Source organism: Typopeltis vanoorti, chromosome 3, assembly GCF_054136105.1.
Source record: "Typopeltis vanoorti isolate ZY-2024b chromosome 3, IOZ_Tvanoo_1.0, whole genome shotgun sequence".
In the NCBI taxonomy this organism is placed as follows: Eukaryota; Metazoa; Arthropoda; class Arachnida; order Uropygi; family Thelyphonidae; genus Typopeltis; species Typopeltis vanoorti.
The window spans coordinates 155,106,856-155,132,241 of record NC_143551.1 but is presented as its reverse complement, the minus strand read 5'-3'; the positions used below and the strand labels follow the sequence as shown (position 1 = coordinate 155,132,241).

The window sequence follows — 25,386 nt, the reverse complement described above, 5'->3', positions numbered from 1 at the left end:
TTTCTCATTCAGGCTTCTTATGTTGATAGTACTGATCTTGAACTCTGGTGATATTGAGTTGGGGTGTGTTTCAGGATTTGTTCCAGTAGGTGACTTTTCACTGTTCACCCTGGTTCCCTGGCAAAAACATCGGGGCCTTGTTTAACCAGGCGACGCCTCAACTGGCATGAAATTCTGTCATGTTGTACCATCATTTATTTGTGGTTTAAGTCAATAAGAATACAGTTTGGTTGGCTAAATCCCAAATTGCCAGCCCATCCTCTTTCATTTGATATCCAGGTAGATACCTAACATGGTGCACCATGAGAAGGTGAGGATTGAACATTAGGTCAGAAGCCCTAGTCGGCTCTCCACATTCCCTTAAAGGTTATGTGGAGGTCTCCTCTCAGTTATACAGCTTTTACCCTTAAGCAACCCCCCCCCCTATGAAATACACTAATCATATATTCACATTTTTCATGGCATCTTCAGCAGAGGTGAACTATTCCATCTCCAACTAGTCAGTTTTTCTTGTTCATCCTTTCTTCTACTTGTGACATTGGTGTAGAATTGTCTAGGTTTTAGTTTTACTGCTTCAGCCAGGTCTTCTTTCATATTGAAGTGAAGAAGCTAATTTTTGCTTCTTCACTGCAGTTATCAATAGTTACCTTCCTAGTCTGTGCATTATGCACCTTGTGTTATTGAGGGCTATATCTTCTCCAGAACATCATCTTTCTCAGAATCTTCAGTATAATAATGTGATGCATTTATTTCGCCCCTACATTATTTATCCTTGCAACTTTAGGAATATAATCTGATATTCCCATGACATATCATCGATCTATGTCCTAAACCTATGTCCATAGGCTCCTGTTCTGTAATTCCACACATTTTTTGTTCTGTGGGACTTATACCTTGTATGGCCACTCTCTAAATCTGAATCACTCGATCACTCTCTCCCCAGTTGGTGGTATTGTGGTGATATTTGTTATCACTGTTCGGGATGGTATTATTAAATTCATGTCCACTCGTGTCCCATGTGTTGCTTTAACTGCATGCTGTATAAGGTAGTCATCCCTGAAGAGTTCAATCTCCTTTATACATATATATTTCCTGCTTCCAGTCATTTCTGCCATAGTGTCATCCATTCTTATCAGCCTCATCTGTCTGAACATTTAGGATCATATCCCTTTGCATTCCCTGGCCTGTATTATCCTAATTAAATACAGGTAACTCATTATACGTGCTTTCTTATCTGCATTTTCACATATACATAGTGATGGGGGAGATATTATTAGATCTTTGTGTGCTTTGTTGTGGGGTAGAAGTATTTTTAATGGGAAATTTGGAATAATAGAGCGGATTGCAAAATAAGCAGACACTGCAAACATTATTCATGTGATTGGTATAAAATAACAATGGATATTTATTATCCTTTCTTTAATATTAAAAACTTAGAGCAAATATTGATTTGCCATTAGGGTCTCTACCATGCAAGTGTGTAACATTGAACCAATAATGTAAATGAACTAGATGCTTGTGCAGCTGATTTCCACTGAGACCTAGTCCTTTAACAGAGACTCCAAGTAATGCATGGCTGTGGAAAGATATGTCAGTACAGTAGAAGATTTTAAGTTAAATTTATTAAAGTTAGAAACAAGGATATCTAATCTTGTTATAGCAATTTAGGTATTGCTGAAGATAGGTAATTAGACAAAATATTCATTTATTTGTAAGAATAACTAGAATTTCCCTCATTGATTTGGCATTTAAAAAATCAGTGTGATAGTTATTTTTTAAAAAAAAAACGTGCTTAGTTCAATAATGTTTGTAGAAGTGTGACAAAAGTTAACTGACAAAATAGGTCATGATAAATTGTTAAACAGATTAGTTTCCCCATCTATGCTAGTTGCTTCTTCTGGGTTACAAAGAACAAAAAATACAATAAAAGATTAATATGAACCATTACATAACTACAACTAAACATATAGGAACTGTTACACACACACACACACACAAAAAAAAAAGCATGAAAGCTGGCATGGGTCTGTCATTATTCAATAGGTATACATGATAATGAGTATATCATCCAGGTGGTGACATTGCAGGAATGAATGAACCAATAGATTATACGGGAATTGTGGTGAATGAAGTGGAGGTGAATAGTCTATTACAAAACCTCAATGTAAATACATCTGTGGGATTGGATGGTATACCAGCTCGTGTCATACATGAAGCGGCTAAAGAATTGTCAGTGGTCTTGACCATTTTGTTTAATTTGAGTCTCGGGTCTGGGTTAGTCCTGAGGGGGTAGAAAGAGGGGAAAATAGTTCCACTGCATAAAGGAGGTTCCAAGACTGCTGTTGTAAATTACTGACTGATTAGCATATCAGGAATCGCTGTCAAGGTCTTGGAGAAATTGGTCAAGAGAAAAATACAGGATTGGATAGATGAAAATGGGATACTGTATGGGGGACAACATGGTTTTGTGAAGGGTAGATCATGCCTCAGTAACTTGCTCACGTTTTATAACACTGTGACTGCTGAACTGGATAAGGGTAATGGGTTTACAGTGATTCTACTGGCCCTTGCTAATGCCTTTGACAGGATACCACACGGGATTCTAATCAGTAAACTGCAGCATATGGTGATGGATATAGGGTTGGTGAGATGGATAGGAGGGTGGTTGATGGAGAGATATCAGAGAGTGGTTTATTCAGGAGTAGAGTCCAAAAGACGACCTGTGACTAGTGGTGTGCTGCAGGGTTCTGTTCTTGGACCACTACTTTTCAATTTGTTCATTAATAACATAGGAAAGAATCTGAGAGGAAGTGTTCACTTATTTGCTGATGATGGAAAGTTGGGTAGAGCAATAGTGAGTGCACAGTTTGTCAAAATTGCCGCAGAAGCTGCAGGGTTCTGTTCTTGGACACTACTTTTCAATTTGTTCATTAATGATATAGGAAAGGATCTGAGAGGAGGTGTTCACTTATTTGCTGATGATGCAAAGTTGGGTAGAGCAATAGTGAGTGCACAGGTTGTAAAAATTTTGCAAGATGATTTGGATAGTTTGGAGGACTGGGCTAAGGAAAATGGATGTCAATATAATGTGGCAAAGTGTAAGGTTATGCATTTTGCAGTGAAAAGATTAGCAGCAGTATATCACATTGGTGGAACCGTACTCCAGGAGATTGATGAGGCCAGGGATTTGGGAGTGTTGATGGATAGGGAGTTGAAGTTTAGGGGGTGCATTGCAAAAGTGGCTAAATCAGCTCATCAAATCACTTGATTGCTGAAAAATACTTTAACAAGTCATTGTTCCTCTGTATCGAGCCTTGATAAGATCCCATCTAGACTACTGTGCCCAGATATGGGCACCAGGGTTTCTTCTTGATGGGGTGGAGAGGATCCAGAGATGAGTGACCAAGATGATAGCAGGTGTATGGAATGAACCTTATGAGAACAGGTTGAAGATTTGTGGGTTGCAGAAATTGGTTGATAGGTGGAAAAGGGGTAATATGATTGAGACATTCAAATTACTGAAGGGTTTCTATAAGATTAATTCAGAAGATATTTTTGAGAATATGGTGGCGGGAGGACTAGGGGCCATACATGGAAGCTGGGCAAGAGTGTGGTTAACAAGGGTGTTAAGAGCTAGGTTTTTTACTTGGCGAGTGGTGAATGAGTGGAATAAGCTGCCAAAGTCTGTTGTGGGTGCTGTGAATGAGTTCAAGGCGAGGTATGATAGATACTGTGTGAATGTCGAATAGTTGTTCTGGACATGATGTTAAGGCCTCCCTTGATGAGTCTGTCGACTCCCTGGAGTTGCCTGTAATAATCATCATCATCATCATCATCATCATGCGTATCAAGGATTTAGGCCTAGCATGGCCTGTTCTGGCCTTAGAAGTCATCGTTGAATCGTTTAAGAGGACGTCCTGGTTTTCTTTTTCCTAATGGCTTGTACCTTAAGGCTTGTTTTGGTAATCTTTCTGTTTTCATTCTTTGAATGTGTTCCATCCATTTATGTTTATATTTTTTAATTTTTTCTGTTACTGGTTCTTGGCTTAATTCTTTCATAATATCTTCATTTCTTTTGTGATCATATAGGGTATACTTTGCAGTTTTTCTCATAAACTTCATTTCTGCTGTTGTTAGTCTTTGTCTTTTTGTTTTATTGTCCAGAATTCGCTTCCATACATTAAAACTGGTAGGGCTAATGTATTGCATCCTTTTAGCCTGGTTTGTTTTTGAACTAGGTTTGGTTTAAATATAGAGTTAATTACACCTGTTATTTTTAAATATTTTGCAATTTTTATGTTTATATCTTTTTCATTTTCATATGTGATCGTATATCCTAGGTAGTTAAATGAATTCACCTGTTCTAAGATCTTGTTATCTATTACTATTTTAGTTCTTGCTGGATCTTGTCCTTTAAAGGCCATAGTTTTTGATTTTTCCGTTGATATTATCATACCATATTCTTTGGATATCTCATTTAGATCTGAAATAGCTTTCTGTAGTTTATCTTGAGAATTTAATAATGATAATTATTATTTGGTCGTCAGCAAAGAGGAAAGTGTTTAAGTTTACTGTAAAAGAAAGTTTAAATTCCTTGATGTAAATTTTTATTCCATTTTATTATTATTTCATTTAAGTAGATATTAAAAAAGAGTTGCTGAGAGGGGATATCCCTGTCGGACCCCTCGCATATGATAGCTCGTGATTTAATCTTATTTGTATTTGATTATTTTCATATATACTTGTGATAGCTTTTAGGATATTATTTGGTATTTGTCTTTCTTTTAATATGTTAAATAATGTTTCTTTTAACTTTGTCAAATGCTTTTTCAAAGTCAATAAATGCAATAAGTGTTTCTAAATTATATTCTCTTCTTTTCTCTATTATTAATTTTAGGCAAAAGGCCAGGTCTATACATGATCATCCTTTTCTAAATCCATTCTGTACTTCTAGAATAAAGTTTTCGAAATATTTCATTAGTTTGCTATTTAAGATTCTGCTATATATTTTGTAACAGGAATTAGTATACTGATACCTCTATAGTTTTTAGAGTCATCTCTATTACCTTTCTTAAAGATAGGAATCACAATTGCTTTTTTCCATTCTATTGGGGGATACCAGTTGAGTAAATTTTATTTAAAAATAATAAGAGTCTTTCTTTGAATCTTATTCCTGCATATTTATATAGTTCTGAACCTAGCTTATCTTCTCCAGGTGATTTTCCATTTCTTGTTTCTTTCAGGCTGATTTCTAATAATAATAATAATTTATATATTTATTTATTCGTATGGAGTTTCCTCCCTTTTTCTCCCCCGTCCCTGTTGGGGCGAGTTGAGCCCCCTCATGGGGGGGTTAAGTATTTATGGTTGTAGATCCGGGTGTGTCCATGAGGCCGGTTTGCCTGCTTGCAGGATGAAAAACCCCAGATAAACTGGTTGAAAAAACCCTACTGCCCTTGCCCAAGACCGGCTTTCTTGGCTATGGCTGAGGAAGATCCTCAAATTCCTCATGTCTTCGACGGGAATCGAACCTGGGATACTCCTTCCCCAGTCATATGGTTGTGAAGTGCACAGCCACTAGGCTAACTGCGCAGACAATAATAATAATAATAATAATTGGCAGAAAAGTTAAAAGTCTGACATGTGGAAAGATCTACTAAGTAACTTCCAAATGTCTTCTATATGGAGCTCTTGTCCCATTCAATATTCTGGTGTCTATGGGAGAAGTGAAAAGCTAGGCCTGAGCTGTCTTCTTTGTTGTTATTTACATCACCAATATTCTCTTTTTGTCTAATTTCCAAACTTCTAGTTGTTTGTCATATGTCAGCAGGGCCACAAGAACTTGGAATATTGTGAGTTCCAGGATGTTTGTTGAAAGGGTTGTGGTCCTGAGGTGAACTTATTAGAGCTGATATGCTCATGAAATTTCAGGAGATTGGTGATCTTGAGAAAAAGTTTACCAATATAAGGGATGGAAACAAGCTCTGTAGCGGATGTCAGGAATTTGTTGTGGAGCAGGAGTGGTGAATAGTGCTCTTTGTACCATTTTCTTAGAATATCCATTGCTCAACAGTAGTTGTAGAAAATAATGTGATTCTTCTTTTTGCTTCTTTATCTCCTGTAATAGAGATTGCCGTCCTGCTTTTTTTTTTTTTTTTTTTTTGCAGCGTATGTATAATACCTAATTTTTGCAACGTATGCTGCAATGAAGAGAAATGTAGATAACGAATAACCTGTATGAATAGGCTTATGGTATATATGCTAGGAGAGAGGCCTCTTTTGCTTTTTTTTAATTTAAAACTTCTAGGAAAGGTAATTTTCCTTCATTTTCAAGTTCTGAAGTGAATTTAATTTTATGATGGAGGAGTTGTTAGATGAAAAAAAAAAAAAAATCGTGCAACTCAGCCACACAAAAGTATAAATATGTCATCTATCTATCTCCACTAAAGTGACAGTTTTGGATTTGTAGATAGTGGGAAATATTTTTCAAAGTTTCCCATGAATAAGTCGACACATGGAGGAGATACAAGGTTTTTTCCCATTGCAAGGCCAGATGGTTATCTTTAGATTTTCCCATTTCATTGGAAATAATTTGAGTTCAGAGATAATCTACAAGTGCCATAACAAAGATACAATATCTAGACCAGCTAGAATGTCTGTTGGTAAGATAGAAATTTCTCCTAGCTTTTCTACAAATAAGTAAGTGAGCTAATACCATCTATGATAGGCTGAAGAGGAATATTAGTTTTGTGTATGTATCCCCCCTTCTGGGTTCCATATAATTGTGATGTTAAGAAGTGCATCAATTTCAACCCTCCTGTTTTTAAGTTCTGTAGGTCGTGTTGTATAGAAGGTTGTTAGTTTCTTCATGGTTTGTCCAAGTAAAGTTACTTAGAAGAAGCCACTAGCATATGTGGTGAACTAGTTGGTTTAACTATTTATATTATCACGACTTATTAAACACAGTGTTAGTTAACTTTTGTTTCATTTGTTTTTTGTTTAAAAAAATTACATATTCATCATATTTGTAGAGGGTTTATCAAATGAAAACAAGTAATGCATTATATTATCAACAAATATGATTTATAGTTAATCAAAGGAGTGCATTGATATATAAAGAGTATGCAGACAAATCAATGCATATCCAGCTGTAGTGAAATGTGAATATAAAAAAAAGAATTACCATTACATGCAAAGCTCACGAGGAACCTTTACACTGTGAAGCAGAAGTCCTAGAGAGCAAGGATTCTTTAATAACATATCAAGGAGAAAAACTGCTTGAAATTCTCCATGTCATTCCATTGTACATCTAAATATAGATTACATCAGATTATCCTCTGTGTATTGCAAATGGGATAGAATGTGACTTCTGGTTTCAAAAAGAACTGTAATATATTGACAAGAAAACTTTACTTTGAAAGTTGTCTATTTTATTGATGTGCATTGCATTTCCTTTAGAGGTGGTTGCTGATGACACACCAGCTGTAGAAGTTGTATTAAAATCAGATACTAAGAGGGTTGAATTATTATCAGAAATGGATAAATTAGAAGCTGAAATAAGTAGAGGAAACCTCAAACACCAATCACGACTAAATGAGGTAAGAAAAATAATGATACTACTATAAAAATCTGTTGAAATGACTTTTTTTTTTTGTAATGAATTAGGAGTGGAAGCTTGTTTTTTTTTTTAAGGGTTCAGCACAAACAATGCTAATTAACTAATGCTTACAGTTTTAATCCAATAGATCACATAATTTATATTAAGGTGCATATATTTGAACATTCCATATATTTGAATAATAATAATAATATATAGAGCTCTCATAGTACTCATATATAAAAAGGGAAATAAAACTGAATGTGAGAATTACAGAGGTATTTCCCTACTGAGTGTTCCTGGTAAGATTTATGCTAGTATACTGATCAGATCAGTATACTTGAGAAACGGTTGAGAAGAATTGTGGAAGAAAATCTTCGTGAAGAACAATCTGGATTCAGGCCAAATAGAGGCTGTCAGGATCAGATCTTTAATCTACGACAAATAGTCGAGAAATCATGGGAATATAACAAAGATCTGTATTTAGGTTTTGTCGATCTGGAAAAGGCATACGACAAAGTGCCAAGAGAGAGAGGCTATTCAATACGCTACAGTTATATGGTGTCAATGGGACATTATATCAAGCAATACTTAGTCTTTATTTGAGTTGTAAGTCAGCAGTTAGGATTGAAGGAAGTACAGGAAGATGGTTTAATGTTAAATCTGGTGTGAGAGAAGGATGTACATTATCCCCTCTTTTATTCATTATCTATATGGATCATATTATGAAAGAAAGTGGTATTGGACCTGATATAAAATTGGAGATGTTAATGTCAGTCCTTTGCTTTATGCAGACGATGTTTTACTTCTAAATAAATCTGCTACAAGTCTGCAAGATTCCCCTGACTAAATTGAATAACTGTTGTAATAGATATGGTATGAAGGTCAGCAATAAAAATACAAAGACGAGATTGGCGGAATAGGTTATTTTCAACGAGATAGGTGGAATCGTTGAAAATGTCAACTGCGTTGTGAACGGAGAACTTGTGAAACAAGTAAAATATTTCAGCTACTTAGGCATGATTTTTAGTGAAGATGGTAAATTAAATATGGAAATGGACAACAGAATCAACAAAGCTGGTATGGTAGGAAGTCAATTGAATAAATTCATATGGAATAAGAGAGAAATTAGTCAGAACACTAAATTAGCTGTATACAAGACAGTGTTCAAACCAGTTTTAACTTATGGATCTGAGAGCTGGGTCAGAAGTAAAACACTTGACCAAAGACTAGCGACCACAGATATGAGAGTCCTGAGAAAGATTAAAGGCGTGAACAGATGGCATCAATGGCAATATCATATTAAAAACGAGGATATTAGGAAAGAACTTGACATTGTCAGCATCCAGGAATGCGTAAGCAGAGCTAATCTCAGGTGGTATGGTCACTTAAACAGAATGGACGATGAAAGATTAGCAAAACAAGTGTTCTCTGCCAGTTTTCCAGGAAAACAACCCAGAGGAAGACCAAGTATAGATGGATTGATATGGTACAAAGTGCCCTAGACGATAGAAATATAAGATCTGATAATGTTGGAGTCCTGACATGTAACAGACTGATTTGGAGGAAAATTGTAGATAGGAAGTTAGTAATAATGTAAATTTTTCATGTAGTACTATCATATACTGTACATCCTTGAGGGTACATGGCAGGAATTTGATGATGATGGTGATATATATATATATATTTATTTGTGAGTTATTTTTATTGTTAAGTCAAGCTATAATTTGTGCTGAGTTAGGTTCATCGCTTGATGTAGCACTAACACATTGTGTATTGAAATATCCTGCTGTAGCTTGATATGGAGATCGGGCACCTCCTCCATTTGAAGGTATAGCAGGAGACCAAATATGATGATAATGCATCAGGAGACTTCTGGATCATTTATTACATCATTTGCTACACGTGCTCTGCCTAATCATGCCTGAAAGGAGTTGGACTGGTGACCCATGTGGGAGGGGGGAGTGCACAGTTGAGGCAATGCTGTAAGGAGTGATGCTTGGTGTGGAATATCTGATAATTATCATTGAGATACACCACTTGTTTTGATAATTAACTTCCAAAATTTAAACACTTTTAAATTAGCTATTTTGGGAAAGAGATTTTAAGATATAATTAAATGTATTATTATTATTTTTTCCTGTTTCAGTAATGTAATACTATTTTGCATTTTTATACCATTATAAGAAATAGAGAATTTCACTTGTCCTCCTCTCCATAAAAATGGCATATACTTTCATCATAAAATTCCTGCCATGTACCCTCAATGGGTGTACAGGATATGACAGTACTACATGAAAAAATTACATCATTACTAACTTCCTATCTACAATTTTCCTCCAAATCAGTCTGTTACTTGTCAAGACTCCAACATTATTAGATCTTATATCGTCTAAGGCACTTTGAACCGTATCAATCCACCTATATCTTGGTCTTCCTCTGGGTCGTTTTCCTGCCAACTTGGCAGAGAACACTTGTTTTGCTAATCTTTCCTCTCCCATTCTATTTAAGTGACCACACCACCTGAGATTAGCTCTGCTAATGCATTCCTGGATGCTGACAATGTCAAGTTCTTTCCTAATATCCTCATTTTTAATATGATATTGCCATTGATGCCATCTGTTCACACCTCTAATCTTTCTCAGGACTCTCATATCTGCGGTCTCTAGTCTTTGGTCAAGTGTTTTACTTCTGACCCAGCTCTCAGATCCATAAGTTAAAACTGGTTTGAACACTGTCTTGTATACAGCTAATTTAGTGTTCCGACTAATTTCTTTCTTATTCCATATAAATTTATTCAATTGACTTCCCACCATACCAGCTTTGCTGATTCTGTTGTCTATTTCTATATTTAATTTACCATCTTCAGTAAAAATCGTGCCTAAGTAGCTGAAATGTTTTACTTGTTCCACAGGTTCTCCATTCACAACACAGTTGGCATTTTCAATGATTCTGCCTATTTTCAATGTCTTTGTCTTTTTATTGCTGACCTTCATACCATATCTATTACAACAGCTATTCAATTTAGTCAGAGAATCTTGCAGACTTGTAGCGGATTTATTTAGAAGTATAACATCATCCGCATAAAGCAAAGAGCTGACATTAACATCTCCAATTTTGATATCAGGTTTAATACCACTTACCTTCATAATGTGATCCATATAGATCATGAATAACAGAGGGGATAATGTACATCCTTGTCTCACACCAGATTTAAAATTAAACCATCTTCCTGTACTACCTTCAATTCTAACTGCTGACTTAAAACTCAAATAAAGACTAAGTATTGCTTGATATAATGCCCCATTGACACCATATAACTGCAGTGTATTGAATAGCTTCTCTCTTGGCACCTTGTCATATGCCTTTTCCAAATCGACAAAACTTAAATACAGATCTTTGCTGCATTCCCATGCTTTCTCGACTATTTGTTGTAAAGTGAAGATCGATCCTGACAGCCTGTATTTGGCCTGAATCCAGCTTGTTCATCACCAAGCTTTTCTTCCACAATTCTTCTCAACCGTTTCCCAAGTATACTTGCATAGATCTTGCCAGGAACACTCAGTAGGGAAATACCTCTGTAATTCTCACATTCGGTTTTATTTCCCTTTTTATATATGGGTACTATGAGAGCTCTACTCCAATCATCGGGAATTCGTCCCTCTGTCCAGGCTTTCTGAACTATGCAGTGCAGCCACTGTAAGACTTTTATACCACCATACTTCAGCATTTCTGGTCGAATATCATCTACTCCTGATGCCTTTCCACATTTCAAGCCTTTGATGGCTTTTTCTACTTCCAGTATGGATATGTATTCCTGACTGCATGCCTGGTCAGTGTTTTTTATCACTGTGCTCTCATCACTGCTTGTTTCATTTAGCTGTTTTTCAAAGTAATTACTCCATACTTCAAGAATATCTTTTTCTCTTGTTTTCATGTCACCTTTATCATCTCTAACTCCTTTTACAGCACTCTTTCCTCCATTCCTAAGCTTCTTCAACAACCTCCAGAATATTTTGCCACCTTCTTGATATTTATTTTCTATATTCTTGCCAAAGTCCTCCCATGACTTTTGTTTAGCTAGTTTTAACACTGTTTAGCTTTCTTACATTTGTTTCTGTATTCTGTGAGAGTAAAAGCTGACTTATTTGCCAGGAACTTTTGATATGCTTTCTTCTTTTCCTTCACTGCCTCTTTAACTTCCTGTGTCCACCAGGGAGTTCTGATTTTTTTATCCTTGCACACAACCTCACCACATGCCTCTCTGGCAGAATCAATCAGTGTTTTCTTCAGAGTTTGCCACTGAATCTCCAAGGTTTGATTCCTGTTCTCAAACTCTTTCATTTTCTTTTCAATAATCTTTCTGTATTTTAGTCTACAGTTCACATCTGAGAGCTGCTCAACTTTTATTCGCTTTAAAACTTTCTTACATGTTATTCTTTTCAATATGAAATTCAATTTTATCCTGCTCAAGACTAAATAGTGATCACTTCCAATTTCAAATCCTCTGTACACTCTGGTGTCCTGCACCAGGGAGAAAACATCACTATCAACAATAACATAGTCAATGAGACTTTTCTTATTCCTGGCCTCTTCTCTCCATGTGAATTTGTGCACATTTTTATGTTGGAACATGGTGTTAGTAATAACCAGTCCATATCCTGAGCAGAAATCCAACAGATATTTGCCATTATTATTAGCTTTGCGCTTTTCTCCAAATTTGCCCAAAATATTTTTGTATGTCTCACAATCATTTCCTACTCTGCTATTTAGATCCCCAACAAGGACCAATTTTTCCTTTTTCATTGTGTCAGTTGCTTTTTCTAAAGCCTCAAAAAATTCCTCCACTTCTACCTTATTAGAACCTTCTGTGGGACCATAGGCACAAATAAGTCTCATTGTCCAGTTCCCCATTCTCATATTTGCCCGCATTACTCTACTTGAGACTGACTGCCATTCAAGAAGATTAGCCTCGTATTTTGTGTTGAATACTATGGCTACTCCTTCTTTTCCTTGATTGTCATTGCCTGAATATAACATTTTGTATTTATTGCTCAGAAAGATCTCACCAGTTTTTGTCTTTTTTGTTTCAGTCGCCCCTATTATGTCGATCTGGTACTTATCTAATTCCACAGCTAGCTCCATTTCTTTGCCATTCAGGCTTCTTACGTTGATAGTACCGATCTTTAACTCTGGTGATGTTGAGTTGGGGTGTGTTTTCAGATTTTTTCCAGTAGCTGACTTTTCGCTGTTCGCCCTGGTTTCCTGGCGAAAACAACGGAGGGGGGGGGGCTTGTTTAACCGGGCGACGCCCCAGCCGGCATGAAATTTTGTCATGTTGTACCATCATTTTTTATTTTGGTTTAACCAATAAGAATACAATTTGGTCGGCTAAATCCCAAATTGCCAGCCCATCCTCGTTCGTTCAGTATCAAAGTAGATACCCAACAGGGTGCACCACGAGAAGGTGAGGATTGGACATTAGGTCAGAAGCCCTGGTCGGTTCTCCGCATTCCTTTAAAGGCTATGTGGAGGTCTCCTCTCAGTTATACAGCTTTGACCCTTAAGCACCCCTGGCATATACTTTATTAATAAAATCTTTGTAAGATATTTAAAGTTGCAATGTATTGTTATTTATATAATTTTTGTTAAGTTTATGTTATCAAGTATCACTAAACGTCATTGTTTCCATGATGCAGCAGTAATCCATACATAATGTATGGAGTTAAGATTTCATATTGAAGAACTGTACTTTTTTATTTCAGCAGATGGCAAGAAGTTGTTATCATTTTGCTCTCAGAGATTGAAACTGTATAATAAAACTGTTTTATCTTACTTCATAATTCGTTTTTATACATCGTTTGTCAAATTTGTGGAGAAGGGCTGTTAAATTTAACTGTCTGCTCTCTACGGCTACAGATACCAAATGCTACCATCAATGCTGGTAGACCTAAGCTGCTATACCTGGTGAAATGGGAGGCATTGGAAAATAAGACTGTGAGGAAGAAATTTACAGATAACAGCTCTTCCAGGTTCAAAGAGATTCCCAGACATACTGCAGATGTTGAGGAGGAGTGGCAGCTGTTCAGAACAGCTGTCACTGCTTCTGCACTCTCATGCTTTGGCAGAAAGCAACTTGGCATGGTGATGGGCAATGAAAAAAGGACACCTTGGTGGAACCAAGAGGTCTAAAAAGCTGTCTGGACAAAAAGGGCAGCCTACCCAACATGGCTTAGGGTCAGGTCACCCGAGATGCGTTTCTGGTACACTGAGGCACGAAAAGCTGCTGCTGAGGCAGTAAAGACAGCAAAGGGCTTGGGAATGCTTTGGAGAAAGATTAGACTCATCCTATGCAAATATGAACAAGGTATTCTGGCAGAGGTCTTAATTGCCCTTGCTGTGCATAATTTCCTCCCTCAAAGGCAGCAGATGGTCTGCTGCCTTTGAGGGAGGAAATTATGCACAGCAAGGGCAATTAAGACCTCTGATGGTGCACTTTTAACACACAAGAAGGATATCCTCCACAGATAGAGGGAATACTTTGAGAGCCTTCTTAACCCAATGGTCAGGTAGCTGTGGACATCCAAGGGGTGCAGATCGGGGTGATGACTAGTCTCACAGCAGAAGAGGTCCATTTAGCAATAAAATTGCTAAAATCAGGCAGGGCTGCTGGTGATGATGAAATTCAGCCTGAAATACTAAACCCTTAAATCGAGATGGTGTTCTCTGGCTGACTCGAGTGTGTCAGGCTGCTTGGATATCTGTGTGAACACCAAAGCAGTGGCAGACAGGCATAACAATACCAGTCTGCAAGAAGGGAGACCAGAGAGATTGCAGCAACTATCATGTCATTTCTCTGCTCAGCCTGCTGGGGGAAGTATATGCTAGGTGCTTGGAAAGAAGGTGCAGGAGCATCGTTGAGTGAAAGTTCCAAGAAGAACAATGTGGCTTTCGTCCTGGTAGAAGCACAACTGACCAAATCTTCACTTTAAGGCAAGTCTTTGAGAACTCTTGGGAATATGCTAAGAATGTCTACACATGTTTTGTGGATTTGGAGAAGGCATGTGAATGGGTTCCTCGGGATAAGCTTTGGTAAGTAGTACAGGAGTATGGAGTGGATGGCCAACTATTAGCTGCCATGAAGTCTCTGTATGAATGCCTGGAGTTTTGTGTCAGGGTAAACAGCACAAAATCTTAACCCTTCACAGTCTCCGTTGGTCTCCGCCAAGGATGTGTTCTGTCACCCCTCCTTCATAATATTTATGGACTGGATTGATAGGCACAGCCGAAGAGTGAGTGTGTGTCAGAATTGGAAGATGTAGCATTGGATGTCTGCTTTTTGCAGATGACTTAGTTCTGCTTAGCTCTTCCACAGATGATCTCCAGCAGACCCTGGATAGGTTTGTAGCTGTTTGTGCAGAAGCCAGGATGAAGATCAGTGTGGCTAAAACAGAAACATTTATGGTCTCAAGACAACCATCCCAGTGCACTCTACATGTGAGTGGAGTCCCACTGAGGCAGGTGGAAAAGTTTAAATACCTTGCGGCCATATTCACGAGTGATGGAAAACAGAACGTAGAGCTAGATACTCGAGTCAGCTCAGCAAGCGCAGTATTGCGGAAGCTTGGCCATTCGGTAGTATTGAAGCAGGAATTAAGCCAGGAGGCAAAGCTGGCTGTCTTCAATACAGTTTATGTCCCCATCCTCACCTATGGTCATCACATATGTGGACACGAATCCAAGTGGCTGAAATGAGGTTCTCGAGGGATTGCGGGGCTGACAAGACTCGACAGAGTCAGAAACTCTGCAATTCAGGAAACCCTCAATACTCAACCGCTGCTTCTCCATGTTGAGAGATCAGAGTTACGATGGTACGGTCATCTGGTCAGAATGCCACAAGAGAGGCTCCCCCCACTAGGCCCTCTTTGCCCAGCCACGTGGAAGGCCAAGGACTTGCTGGATAGATTATATCCAAAACCTTGGGTGGACACGTCTGGAAGTGCCACCAGAACATCTGAGCTTGGTGGTGGTGGAAGATTGTGACCATTGGAAGTCCCTCTTGCAGCTGCTGCCCCACAACCCAATTAGGAAAGGTGGGCCTTGAAGATGGACACTAAAAAGACTAAAAAGATTAACATAATTAACAGCTATTTTAGCCTGTTTTTGTTTAGGAGTGTCCCTTATATTTAATACATTGGCTAACATAACTCAAAAAGGGGTACATGTATGTTTTAGGGCATTATGGCTGAGTATAGAAGGCAATTATGGCAGAATAAAAAATGTGGAAAAATTTTGTACATACCTTGTTTTTGGTTTAAAGATGCCTTCTAAATCCAAGCTCTTGCTGAAAGGTTGTATGTAAATGGGGGGTGGGGAAGAACATCATGGGGATGTGCTTGAGACACGGGAAATAAGTTTGGAAATCCGGGTTACTATTAATAATATATATATTATTTTGTTGTGGGGATAGGGAGGGAGAGAGGGGGTTAAAACGAAGGGGAAGGGTATCCTTATGTGGAAAATGGGGCAAGGGTTTACGGGGTGTGGACCGTTTCGGTCATCGTCAGAACTTTGTGGGAATGACTGTAGGGCTATGTCAAGGCTGCAAGTTGCATCTGCCAAATTTGGGCATTTGTTGTCGCTAAATGGCCGGAGGTGTGGCTTAATTTGTAAGTTTTGGAATGTCCAACATTCGGAAATTAGGTAGGGACGGTGGACGTTGATAGAATTTCCATCGCATTTTATGGCAATAGTTTCGAATATTCTAAGCATTGTTTCGTTTTCTTGTTTGCCAATGATTATGGCTTTGTCAATTTGGGGGATGTGTTTTAGTTCAAGGGCGTGAGCTGCAATTTCTGTCTTCCCCGTATTCTGTGTTTTGTTTTTCTTTTTGATGTTGTGATGTTTTTTTGTGTTCAGATATTCTGGAATGGGAATATTCCCATTCCAGAATATCTGAATACAAAATTCTGAGTACAAAATCTGAGTACAAATTTTTTCCACATTTTTTATTCTGCCATAATTGCCTTCTATACTCGCCCATAATGCCCTAAAATATATATATATATATATATATATATATATATACCCCTTTTTGAGTTATGTTTGCCAATGTATTAAAGATAAGGGACACTCCTAAACAAAAACAGGCTAAAATAGCCGTTAATTATATTAATAGTGTTTAAGAGGAGTAGCATGGGAATTTCCCAGAAACTATACTTGACTAAAAAGATTGCCTATTTTCATTTTATACAAGTGAAGTTTCAAAATGGTGATGACGATATACAGAATAAGCTTCACTTTTAAATTAGCTCTGTCATCTTTAAATTAGCTCTGAAATCAGTTGTCATCAGTACAGGCATCCTTTAGTATGCAATATTTGAATTAAGATATGTGATTTCCAAGAGGAGTTCACATGCCACTTAACATTAAAATGATATTTTAGAAATTTTTTTTTTTTTTTAATCATCATGAAATTCCCATTCCCAATATATAGTATATTTTATTATGTCCTACATTTAGATGCGGATTTTTTTTTTTTTTTGTTTGGTTAGATAGTAAATTATAATAGATAAGAAGTTATTTTCTTGCTTTAATTCTTTACCCAGTCTTAAGCAAACAAAGTTAGCATGTACAGCATCTTCACAATAGGCTACTTGTATATTATACAAGTAGCCTTCACAATAGGCTACTTGTATTAATTATAGTGGTGCATACTAGAAGTAACTTGTTTAAAAGATAGGCTGATTCCCAATATCCAGATATTGCATTGAAGCAACAGAACAATGCAATGTTCTGGTTGTTTTAACTCAGTTGAAAACTACAACTTCTGTATTTTATTTATACAGGGGATTCAGATCTCTTGGGCCAAACTTGAAGGGGTGATAGAACACACCTAATCAAGCACTTTTCTTCATACAATGCATGGTCTGAACTCAAGCAGTGAAGCGCTAGAGGGCGCTTTCCAGCGAACACTTATAAGCACTGGTTTTTGCAGTCGTCGTTATTTCTACCGTGGTGGTGGTGGGGGGGGGGAATGATGGATTCTTTCACAAATCAGGAGAAGGCTGATATCCATTTCATTTACGGAGCTGCGGACGGGAATGCGAGGAAAGCCCAAAGACTGTACTGAGAGCGCTTTTTGACCAGACGCATGCCTGATCGTGAAAACTTTTAGTGATTGCACTGGTATCTGTGCGAAATGGGCTTCTTTGTCAGTGGCATGCAGGATACAGGGCATGCAAGGAGTGTGAGGATGCCACGTGTTACAGAGGAAATTCTACGTGGGGTCGCAGATCATCCTGAATGTAGCACATGAGCAATTTCCCATGGTGTACGTGTGCCCCAATTGATGGTGTGGCAAGTTCTACGAGAAGAACGATTACACCCCTACGATGCACAGATGGTGCATGCCTTGACACCTGCAGATTACCAGCCTCGTGGATTTTGCACAGTGGTTCCTGCAGCAGACTGCAGTGCAGCCAGACTTTGATGCACATGTCTTGTTTACTGACGAATGCACCTTTACACATGAGGGCATTTTTAATACCACAATTATCATTAGTGGGCAAGCAGAAATCCACACGCCACATGTCCACATTCGTACCATTGGCGTTTCTCCATAAATGTTTTGGCTGGAATCCTACATGACCATTTGATTAGCCCATACCTTCTGTCAAACATACCTTCCAGCAAACATTCAAACACATATGTGGTTCCAACACGACAGAGCACCACCCCATTTCAGCATGGATGTGCAGAACGCCTTGGATGCAACATTTCCAGGATGATGGATTGGTCGAGGTGGTCCCATCGCTTGGCCACCACGATCGCCCGATCTCTCATGTCTGGACTTTTCTCTATGGGGCCATATAAAAAGCCTGATCTACGATAGCCCCATCGATTCCAATGAGGACCTTTTTTTTTTGCCAGGATTTCTATTGCCGCTGTATGAGAAATGCCTGGTGTTTTCACCAATTTACGCCAATCACTACATTGAAGGTGTGAAGCCTGCATTAATGTCGGTGGTCGCTCTTTTGAGCAGTTTCTGTAATTTGTTCAATAAAATTCTTTAATTTATGTTCTGTAATTTCTGCAATTGTTTCCAATCTCCTCTGTCATTCTTGTGTTTCTTCATTTCCTGACACAGTAGTTGCTTACCCCTAGCACTTCACCGCTTGAGTTCGGACCATGCATTGTATGACGAAAAGTACTTGTTTAGGTGTGTTCTATCATCCCTTAAAGTTTGGCCCAAGAGTTCTGAATCACCCTGTATAGATTTATATAGAAATTCCAAGCAAGAAGTCTTGATGTGCTCACAATTGGAATGCCTCTGCACCACATTTGCAGAATGAGACATCCTTTGATTGGAAAATCTTGATTTTGAATCCTGTTAAGGATTTTTGGAGCATTTACTACCTTTTTAAACTGAAGGTGAATTAGTTGCTCTCAAATGGATGCTTCACAGTTTGCTTTTTCTGCAAACAAACCATTCAGTGAAAGTACGTGATTAACAGATATAATAATCTTTCTTTATAATTAACATCTCTGTGAAATTTTGTGAACTATAATGTGGAGAAACGATGTTTTATGTTTTAGGTCTATGAAGAGTTAAGAATTATTGGAGCTGATTCAGCAGAAGCAAGAGCAAGGCGTATACTTGCAGGATTAGGGTTTAGCAGGGAAATGCAAAATCGACCAACAAAACATTTTTCTGGAGGGTGGAGAATGAGAGTATCACTTGCAAGGTATGGATTATAATCTCACCCTCTCTGTTATTTGTAAAAGTATTTATTATTCATGTGTATATGTAGTACTAATATTAAAAATAATTGTTTTAATTAATAATTTAATAAAATTTTAACTAAAACTACTTTTTAAAATTAAAGAATATGTGTATTGTCTGTGCCCTTAGTCTAGAAGGTGAATGATATCTCAAGTTTTTTCACATAGTATAGTATAATATTTTCTTTATGGGTGTTACATAACTGGGAAATGTTATACTGAATGTCATTTCAAAATTCAGAATACTTCATATGTATTGTAGAGTTAGATTAGCTACAATGGGTTAAAAGTTATATATTTATAATTTTATAATTAATTTATATATACTTTGAATTCCATCTTGTAATACGGAGTGAAATTTTTTTAAAAAAATAAGAATACCAGGCCTGTAATTTACAGTTAAAGAATGTAGATTAAAACAGGTTGTGGTAGCAGTTGTAGGAAAGCTGACCAACAGGCTAGTTGCTTATAGTTTTCATCTTTTTTAATTGCATTATTGAATATACAGTCAATCCTCAACTTATGACAGTGTTCTGATGATTCTGTCATAAGTCCGTCTTTTGACATAATCGTGATTCATATAGTGATTATCCGAAATTACTTCATGACTGGGTTATTTGTAACCCAGTCATGAAGTCATTTCATATAGTGATTATCTGAAATCATTATATGAATCATAAGGATATGGTAAAATGTGTGGGTGTGTTTACTGTTTGTTTGTAGTGAAATAATACAGTGTACTAATTATGACATAAAATTACTGTGTACAGTACTGTGTGCTTACAGTCAGCTAGAAACACAGAGAGCAGGAGTAATTCTTCAAAGTTCCTGCTTTGTTAATTGAACTATCATTGGAGAAGACATGATTCCAGTTCCACAAAAAATTCAGGAAGTGCAAAAGTGTTCTGAGAATGGTTCACCAGATGCATAACTTGGAAGGTCTAGGCTGTCACCTCACACCTGAAGATGAGTCTTCTTAAAAAATTTGTATATTAATCTGTGTAACTTAATCTGTGCAATTCTTTTCTTTTTGGAATAAATTTCTTTAACCTGCATCATTGTCTTCTTTGCTAAATCTCTTTATCAAAGAGATTTAGCAGAGATTAAAGATGCCAAGAAATTATCTTCTTGATTTCATCCTTTATCCAAGTGTAAGCAAACAAAGTTTGCACGTGAAGTCACTACATAACTGTGCTACTTGTATATAGAGGCTAATGACTTCTGTTGCCTTGGTATCCCATAATGCAACTCACATACACTCAGATGGAAAAGCTACTACCCAGACCAGTTTCAATCTTTATTGAGGTCTCATATATATATGCATATGGAAATATGACTTCTGAATTACTTTAACTTTGATGTCACGTCTTGGTAGTGGCCCATCCTATAGTGCATAGCATTATACATGTCTGTAAGGATATGTGCATCGTATTATGGAATACCAAGGCAATTGATGTGAAGTCATTAGCCTCTATATACAAGTAACCCAGTCATGAAGTAATTTCACATACAAACTTTGTTTGCTTACACTTGGATAAAGGATGAAACCAAGAATATAATTTCTTGGTATCTTTAATTTACATCTTTTTCATGTTCTTCAGTTTCTTTTCTGTCTGTCTCTCTCTCTCTTTCTCTTTTTCTTTTTTTGCAACATTCTGTACTTCCATCTTACAAGGCCTTCATTTTCTAGCTCTTTTTTCCATAGCTTCTGCCAGTTGCTCTTCATCTTCATTGTCAGATGCCAATAACTAGCAGCACTATCTTGTTGCCAACTTCTGTAAGGCTCGAATACTGTGAATGTATGAGCATATATTTTCAGCAACTTCTTCTAAACACCATTCATACATTCTGCTGTCACTTCACTCCATACTTCATGTACATTCTTTGTATACTAGAAGATTTTTATTCCTTTCAAGGTCTCTGAGTATTTTATCACTATCACTAGCACAATAGCCTGAGCAAAAGCATTTCTTAAATAATATGTCTTGAAGGCACTAATAACAACTTGTTCTGTGGGTTGCAGGAGTGAGGTGGTATTCAGTGAACATGGTAATGGGATGGCCATTGTAAATATGACTATGCACCGTAAGTCGAGATGTGACTCTTTTTCAGTTGTAGGAATGAGATGTATTCCCTCAAAAAACAAGTATACCAGAAGCATATACCCATTGTTTTGGAAGCTGGGAAGGTAGTGGATTTGATTATGTTTGTACTAAAGGCTAGGCCAGCCTGGTTGGTTGAGTGGTCAGCATATCTGCTCTTCAACTGAGAGGCTGCAGGTTTGAATCCTACCAAGGGCATGGTTGTTTGTGATTGTCCTACTAACCAGTTACCATATGTACTGTTGTGACCTATGCCCTGTCCTGTGCAGTATGACCTTTGATGTCTTTATACCATAAAAAACAAATAAAAATAAAGGGTAGAGGTGTGAGTCAAAGAAGAGAAATTTGATCTTGGATAGATATTTGAATATTACGAAAGGTAAAGGTAACTAAAGTCTTTCCTCACTGCAGTAGAATAGCAAGGATATCAGAGTTTAGAGTATTGTTTGTGAAAGATCTGCAGGCTTGGAAGTTATAAGCAATAGGAGGTTCCAAATGAAAAAGAAAAATGAAAGGTAATGTAGACTGTAGTCCATAGTTTTACTGGCGATACTTCTTTTTTACTGGTAGGACATGTGATTAGTGAGAGAAGTCATTAATGTGTAAGTAAGAAGGCAGTGTAGGCAAAAATGCAGAATTGTGGGATACTACTTCAGCTTTGGTGGGAAAATGCAAAGAGAGGAAACTGATCCTGTTACAAAAAGGTTGGGAGGCAGATTATACCTTGGTAAGTAGGTGTCTCTGTCAGACTTTATTATTAGTAACCTCTCCATTATTTTCAAGATAACTGAAGTGAGGATTGGATAATAACATGATGGTCAACTTTTACTTCTTTCCATTTTTTTCTTTTTCTTTTTTAAAGTGGGCTGAGTGTAGGTTCCATACTATTGGGTAGATGCCAGATGAATATGATGTCTTATAGGTGATTTTTGTTAATCTTGAATGAAATTTCAGCACAATTGTGAATATCATCTAATTCAGTGTTTCTCAACCAGTAGTCGGTGGACCACAGGTGGTCTGTGACGATGGCACAAGTGGTACGCAGGCAGACTTAAATATGTATAGACTCTTAAATTATCCAAACAAATAAAAATTGGTGCTTAAGGGTCAAAGGAGTGTTTAAGGGTCAAAGTTGTATAACTGAGTGGAGACCTCCACATAGCCTTTAAAGGAATGCAGAGAACCGACCTTCTGAAATAATGTCAATCCTCACCTTCTCGTGGAAAAGGTGAGGATTGACATTATTTTGACATGGGGAACTGGACAATGAGACTTATTTGTGCCTATGGTCCACAGAAGATTCTACTAAGATAGAAATGGAGGAATTTTTTGAGGCTTTAGAGAAAGCAACTGACACAATGAAAAAGGAAAAGTTGGTCCTTGTTGGGAATCTAAATAGCAGAGTAGGAAATGATTTGGAGACAAGAGCAAAGCTAATAATAATGGCAAATACCTGTTGGATTTCGGCTCAGGACATGGACTGGTTATTATCAACACCATGTGCCAACATAAAAATGTGCACAAATTCACAAGGAAAGAAGAGGCAAGGAATAAGAAAAGTCTCATTGACTATGTTATTGTTGATAGTGATGTCTTCTCCCTGGTGCAGGATGCCAGAGCATACAGAGGATTTGAAATTGGAAGTGTGATCACTGTTTAGTCTTGAGCAGGATAAAATTGAATTTCATATTGAAAATAATAACATGTAAGAAAGTTTTAAAGAGAATAAAAGTTGAGCAGCTCTCAGATGTGACCTGTAGACTGAAATAAACAAAGATTATTGAAGAAAAAAATGAAAGAGTTTGAGAACATGCACCACACATTGGAGATTCAATGGCAATCCTTGAAGAAAATCCTGATTGATTCAGCCAGAGAGGAATGTGGTGAGGTTGTGTGCAAGAATAAAAAAATCAGAACTCCTTGGTGGACACAGGAAGTTAGCAGTGAAGGAAAAGAAGAAAGCATATCAAATGTTCCTGGCAAATAAATCAGCTTGTGCTCTTAGAGAATACGGAGACAAATGTAAGAAAGCTAAACACTGTGTAAAACTAGCTGAACAAACGTCATGGGTGTACTTTTGCAAGAGCATAGAAAATAAATATCAAGAAGGTGGCATAATATTCTGGAGGTTGTTGAAGAAGCTTTGAAATGGAGGAAGGAGTGTGGAATGGCAGCAGGAGTAGATGATATTCGACCAGAAATACTGAAGTATGGTGGTGTAAAAGTCATACCGTGTCTGCACTGCATAGTTCAGAAGGCCTGGACAGAGGGATGATTTCCCGATGATTGAAGTAGAGCTCTCATAGTAACCATATATAAAATGCGAAATAAAACTGAATGTGAGAATAACAGAGGCCTTTCCCTACTGATTGTTCCTGGTAAGATTTATGCAAGTATACTTGAGAAACGATTGAGAAGAATTGTGGAAGAAAAGCTTGGTGAAGAACAAACTGGATTCAGTCCGAATAGAGGCTGTCAGGATCAGATCTTCACTTTACGATAAATAGTTGAGAAATCAGGGAAATATAACAAAGATCTGTATTGAAGTTTTGTAGATGTGGAAAAGGCATATGACAAGGTGCCAAGAGAGAGAAGCTATTGAATGTGTTACAGTTATATGGTGTCAATGGGGCATTATATCAAGCAATACTTAGTCTTTATTTGAGTTTTAAGTCAGCAGTTAGAATTGAAGGAAGTACAGGAAGATGGTTTAATGTTAAATCTGGTGTGAGACAAGGATGTACATTATCCCCTCTGTTATTCATTATCTATATGGATCACATTATGAAGGAAAGTGGTGTTAAACATGATATCTAAATTAGAGATGTTAATGTTAGCTCTTTGCTTTATGCAGATGATGTTATACTTCTAAATAAATCTGCTACAAGTCTGCAAGATTCCCTGACTAAATTGAATAGCTGTTGTAATAGATATGGTATGAAGGTCAGCAATAAAAAGTCAAAGACAATGAAAATAGGTAGAATCGTTGAAAATGTCAACTGTATTATGAACTGAGAACCTGTGGAACAAGTAAAACATTTCACCTACTTATGCACGATTTTTAGTGAAAATGGTAAATTAAATATGGAAATGGGCAACAGAATCAATAAAGCAGGTATATAGTAGGAAGTCAATTGAATAAATTCATATGGAATAATAGAGAAATTAGTCAGAACACTAAATTAGCTGCATACAAGACAGTGTTCAAACCAGTTTTAACTTATGGATCTGAGAGCTGGGTCAGAAGTTAAACACTTGACCAAGACTAGAGACCACAGATATGAGAGTCCCAAGAAAGATTAGAGGCTTGAACAGATGGCATCAATGGCAGTATCATATTAAAAACGATTATATTAGGAAAGAACTTGACATTGTCAGCATCCAGGAATGCGTTAGCAGGTGGCCTGGTCACTTAAACAGAATGGGCGAGGAAAGATGAGCAAAACAAGTGTTCTCTGCCAAGTTGGCAAGAAAACGACCCAGAGGAAAACTAAGGTATAGGTGGATTTACATACGGCTCAAGATCGAGATTGTTGGGGGCATCTTTGTGACCTGCACTCATGGAGAAATCCTGAGTGAAACACGGGTCCATCAAGGTAATCAAGGTGATGAAGGTCAGCAATAAAAAGACAAAAACAATGAAAATAGGTAGCATCATTGAAAATATGAACTGTGTTAGGAATGGAGAACCTGTCAAACAAGTAAAACATATCCTCTACTTAGGCACGACTTTTAGTGCAGATGGTAAATTAAATATGGAAATAGACAACAGAATAAACAAAGCTGGTATGGTAGGAAGTCAATTGAATAAATTCATATGGAATAAGAGAGAAATTAGTTGGAACACTAAATTAGCTATATACAAGACAGTGGTCAAATAAGTTTTATCTTATGTATCTGAGA

The 25,386-nt window shown here is 37.3% G+C and overlaps 1 protein-coding gene across 1 annotated transcript in view; it reads left to right on the top strand.

Moving 5' to 3' along the window:
* LOC150108679 (ATP-binding cassette sub-family F member 1) overlaps positions 1-25,386 on the top strand; it is a 228,912-nt gene that overhangs the window by 85,680 nt on the left and 117,846 nt on the right. Inside the window, exons 6-7 of the mRNA XM_090416145.1 lie at positions 7,459-7,598; positions 19,196-19,344. Of these exons, the coding sequence (XP_090272271.1) occupies positions 7,459-7,598; positions 19,196-19,344 (289 nt within the window). The remainder of the gene's footprint in view (positions 1-7,458; positions 7,599-19,195; positions 19,345-25,386) is intronic.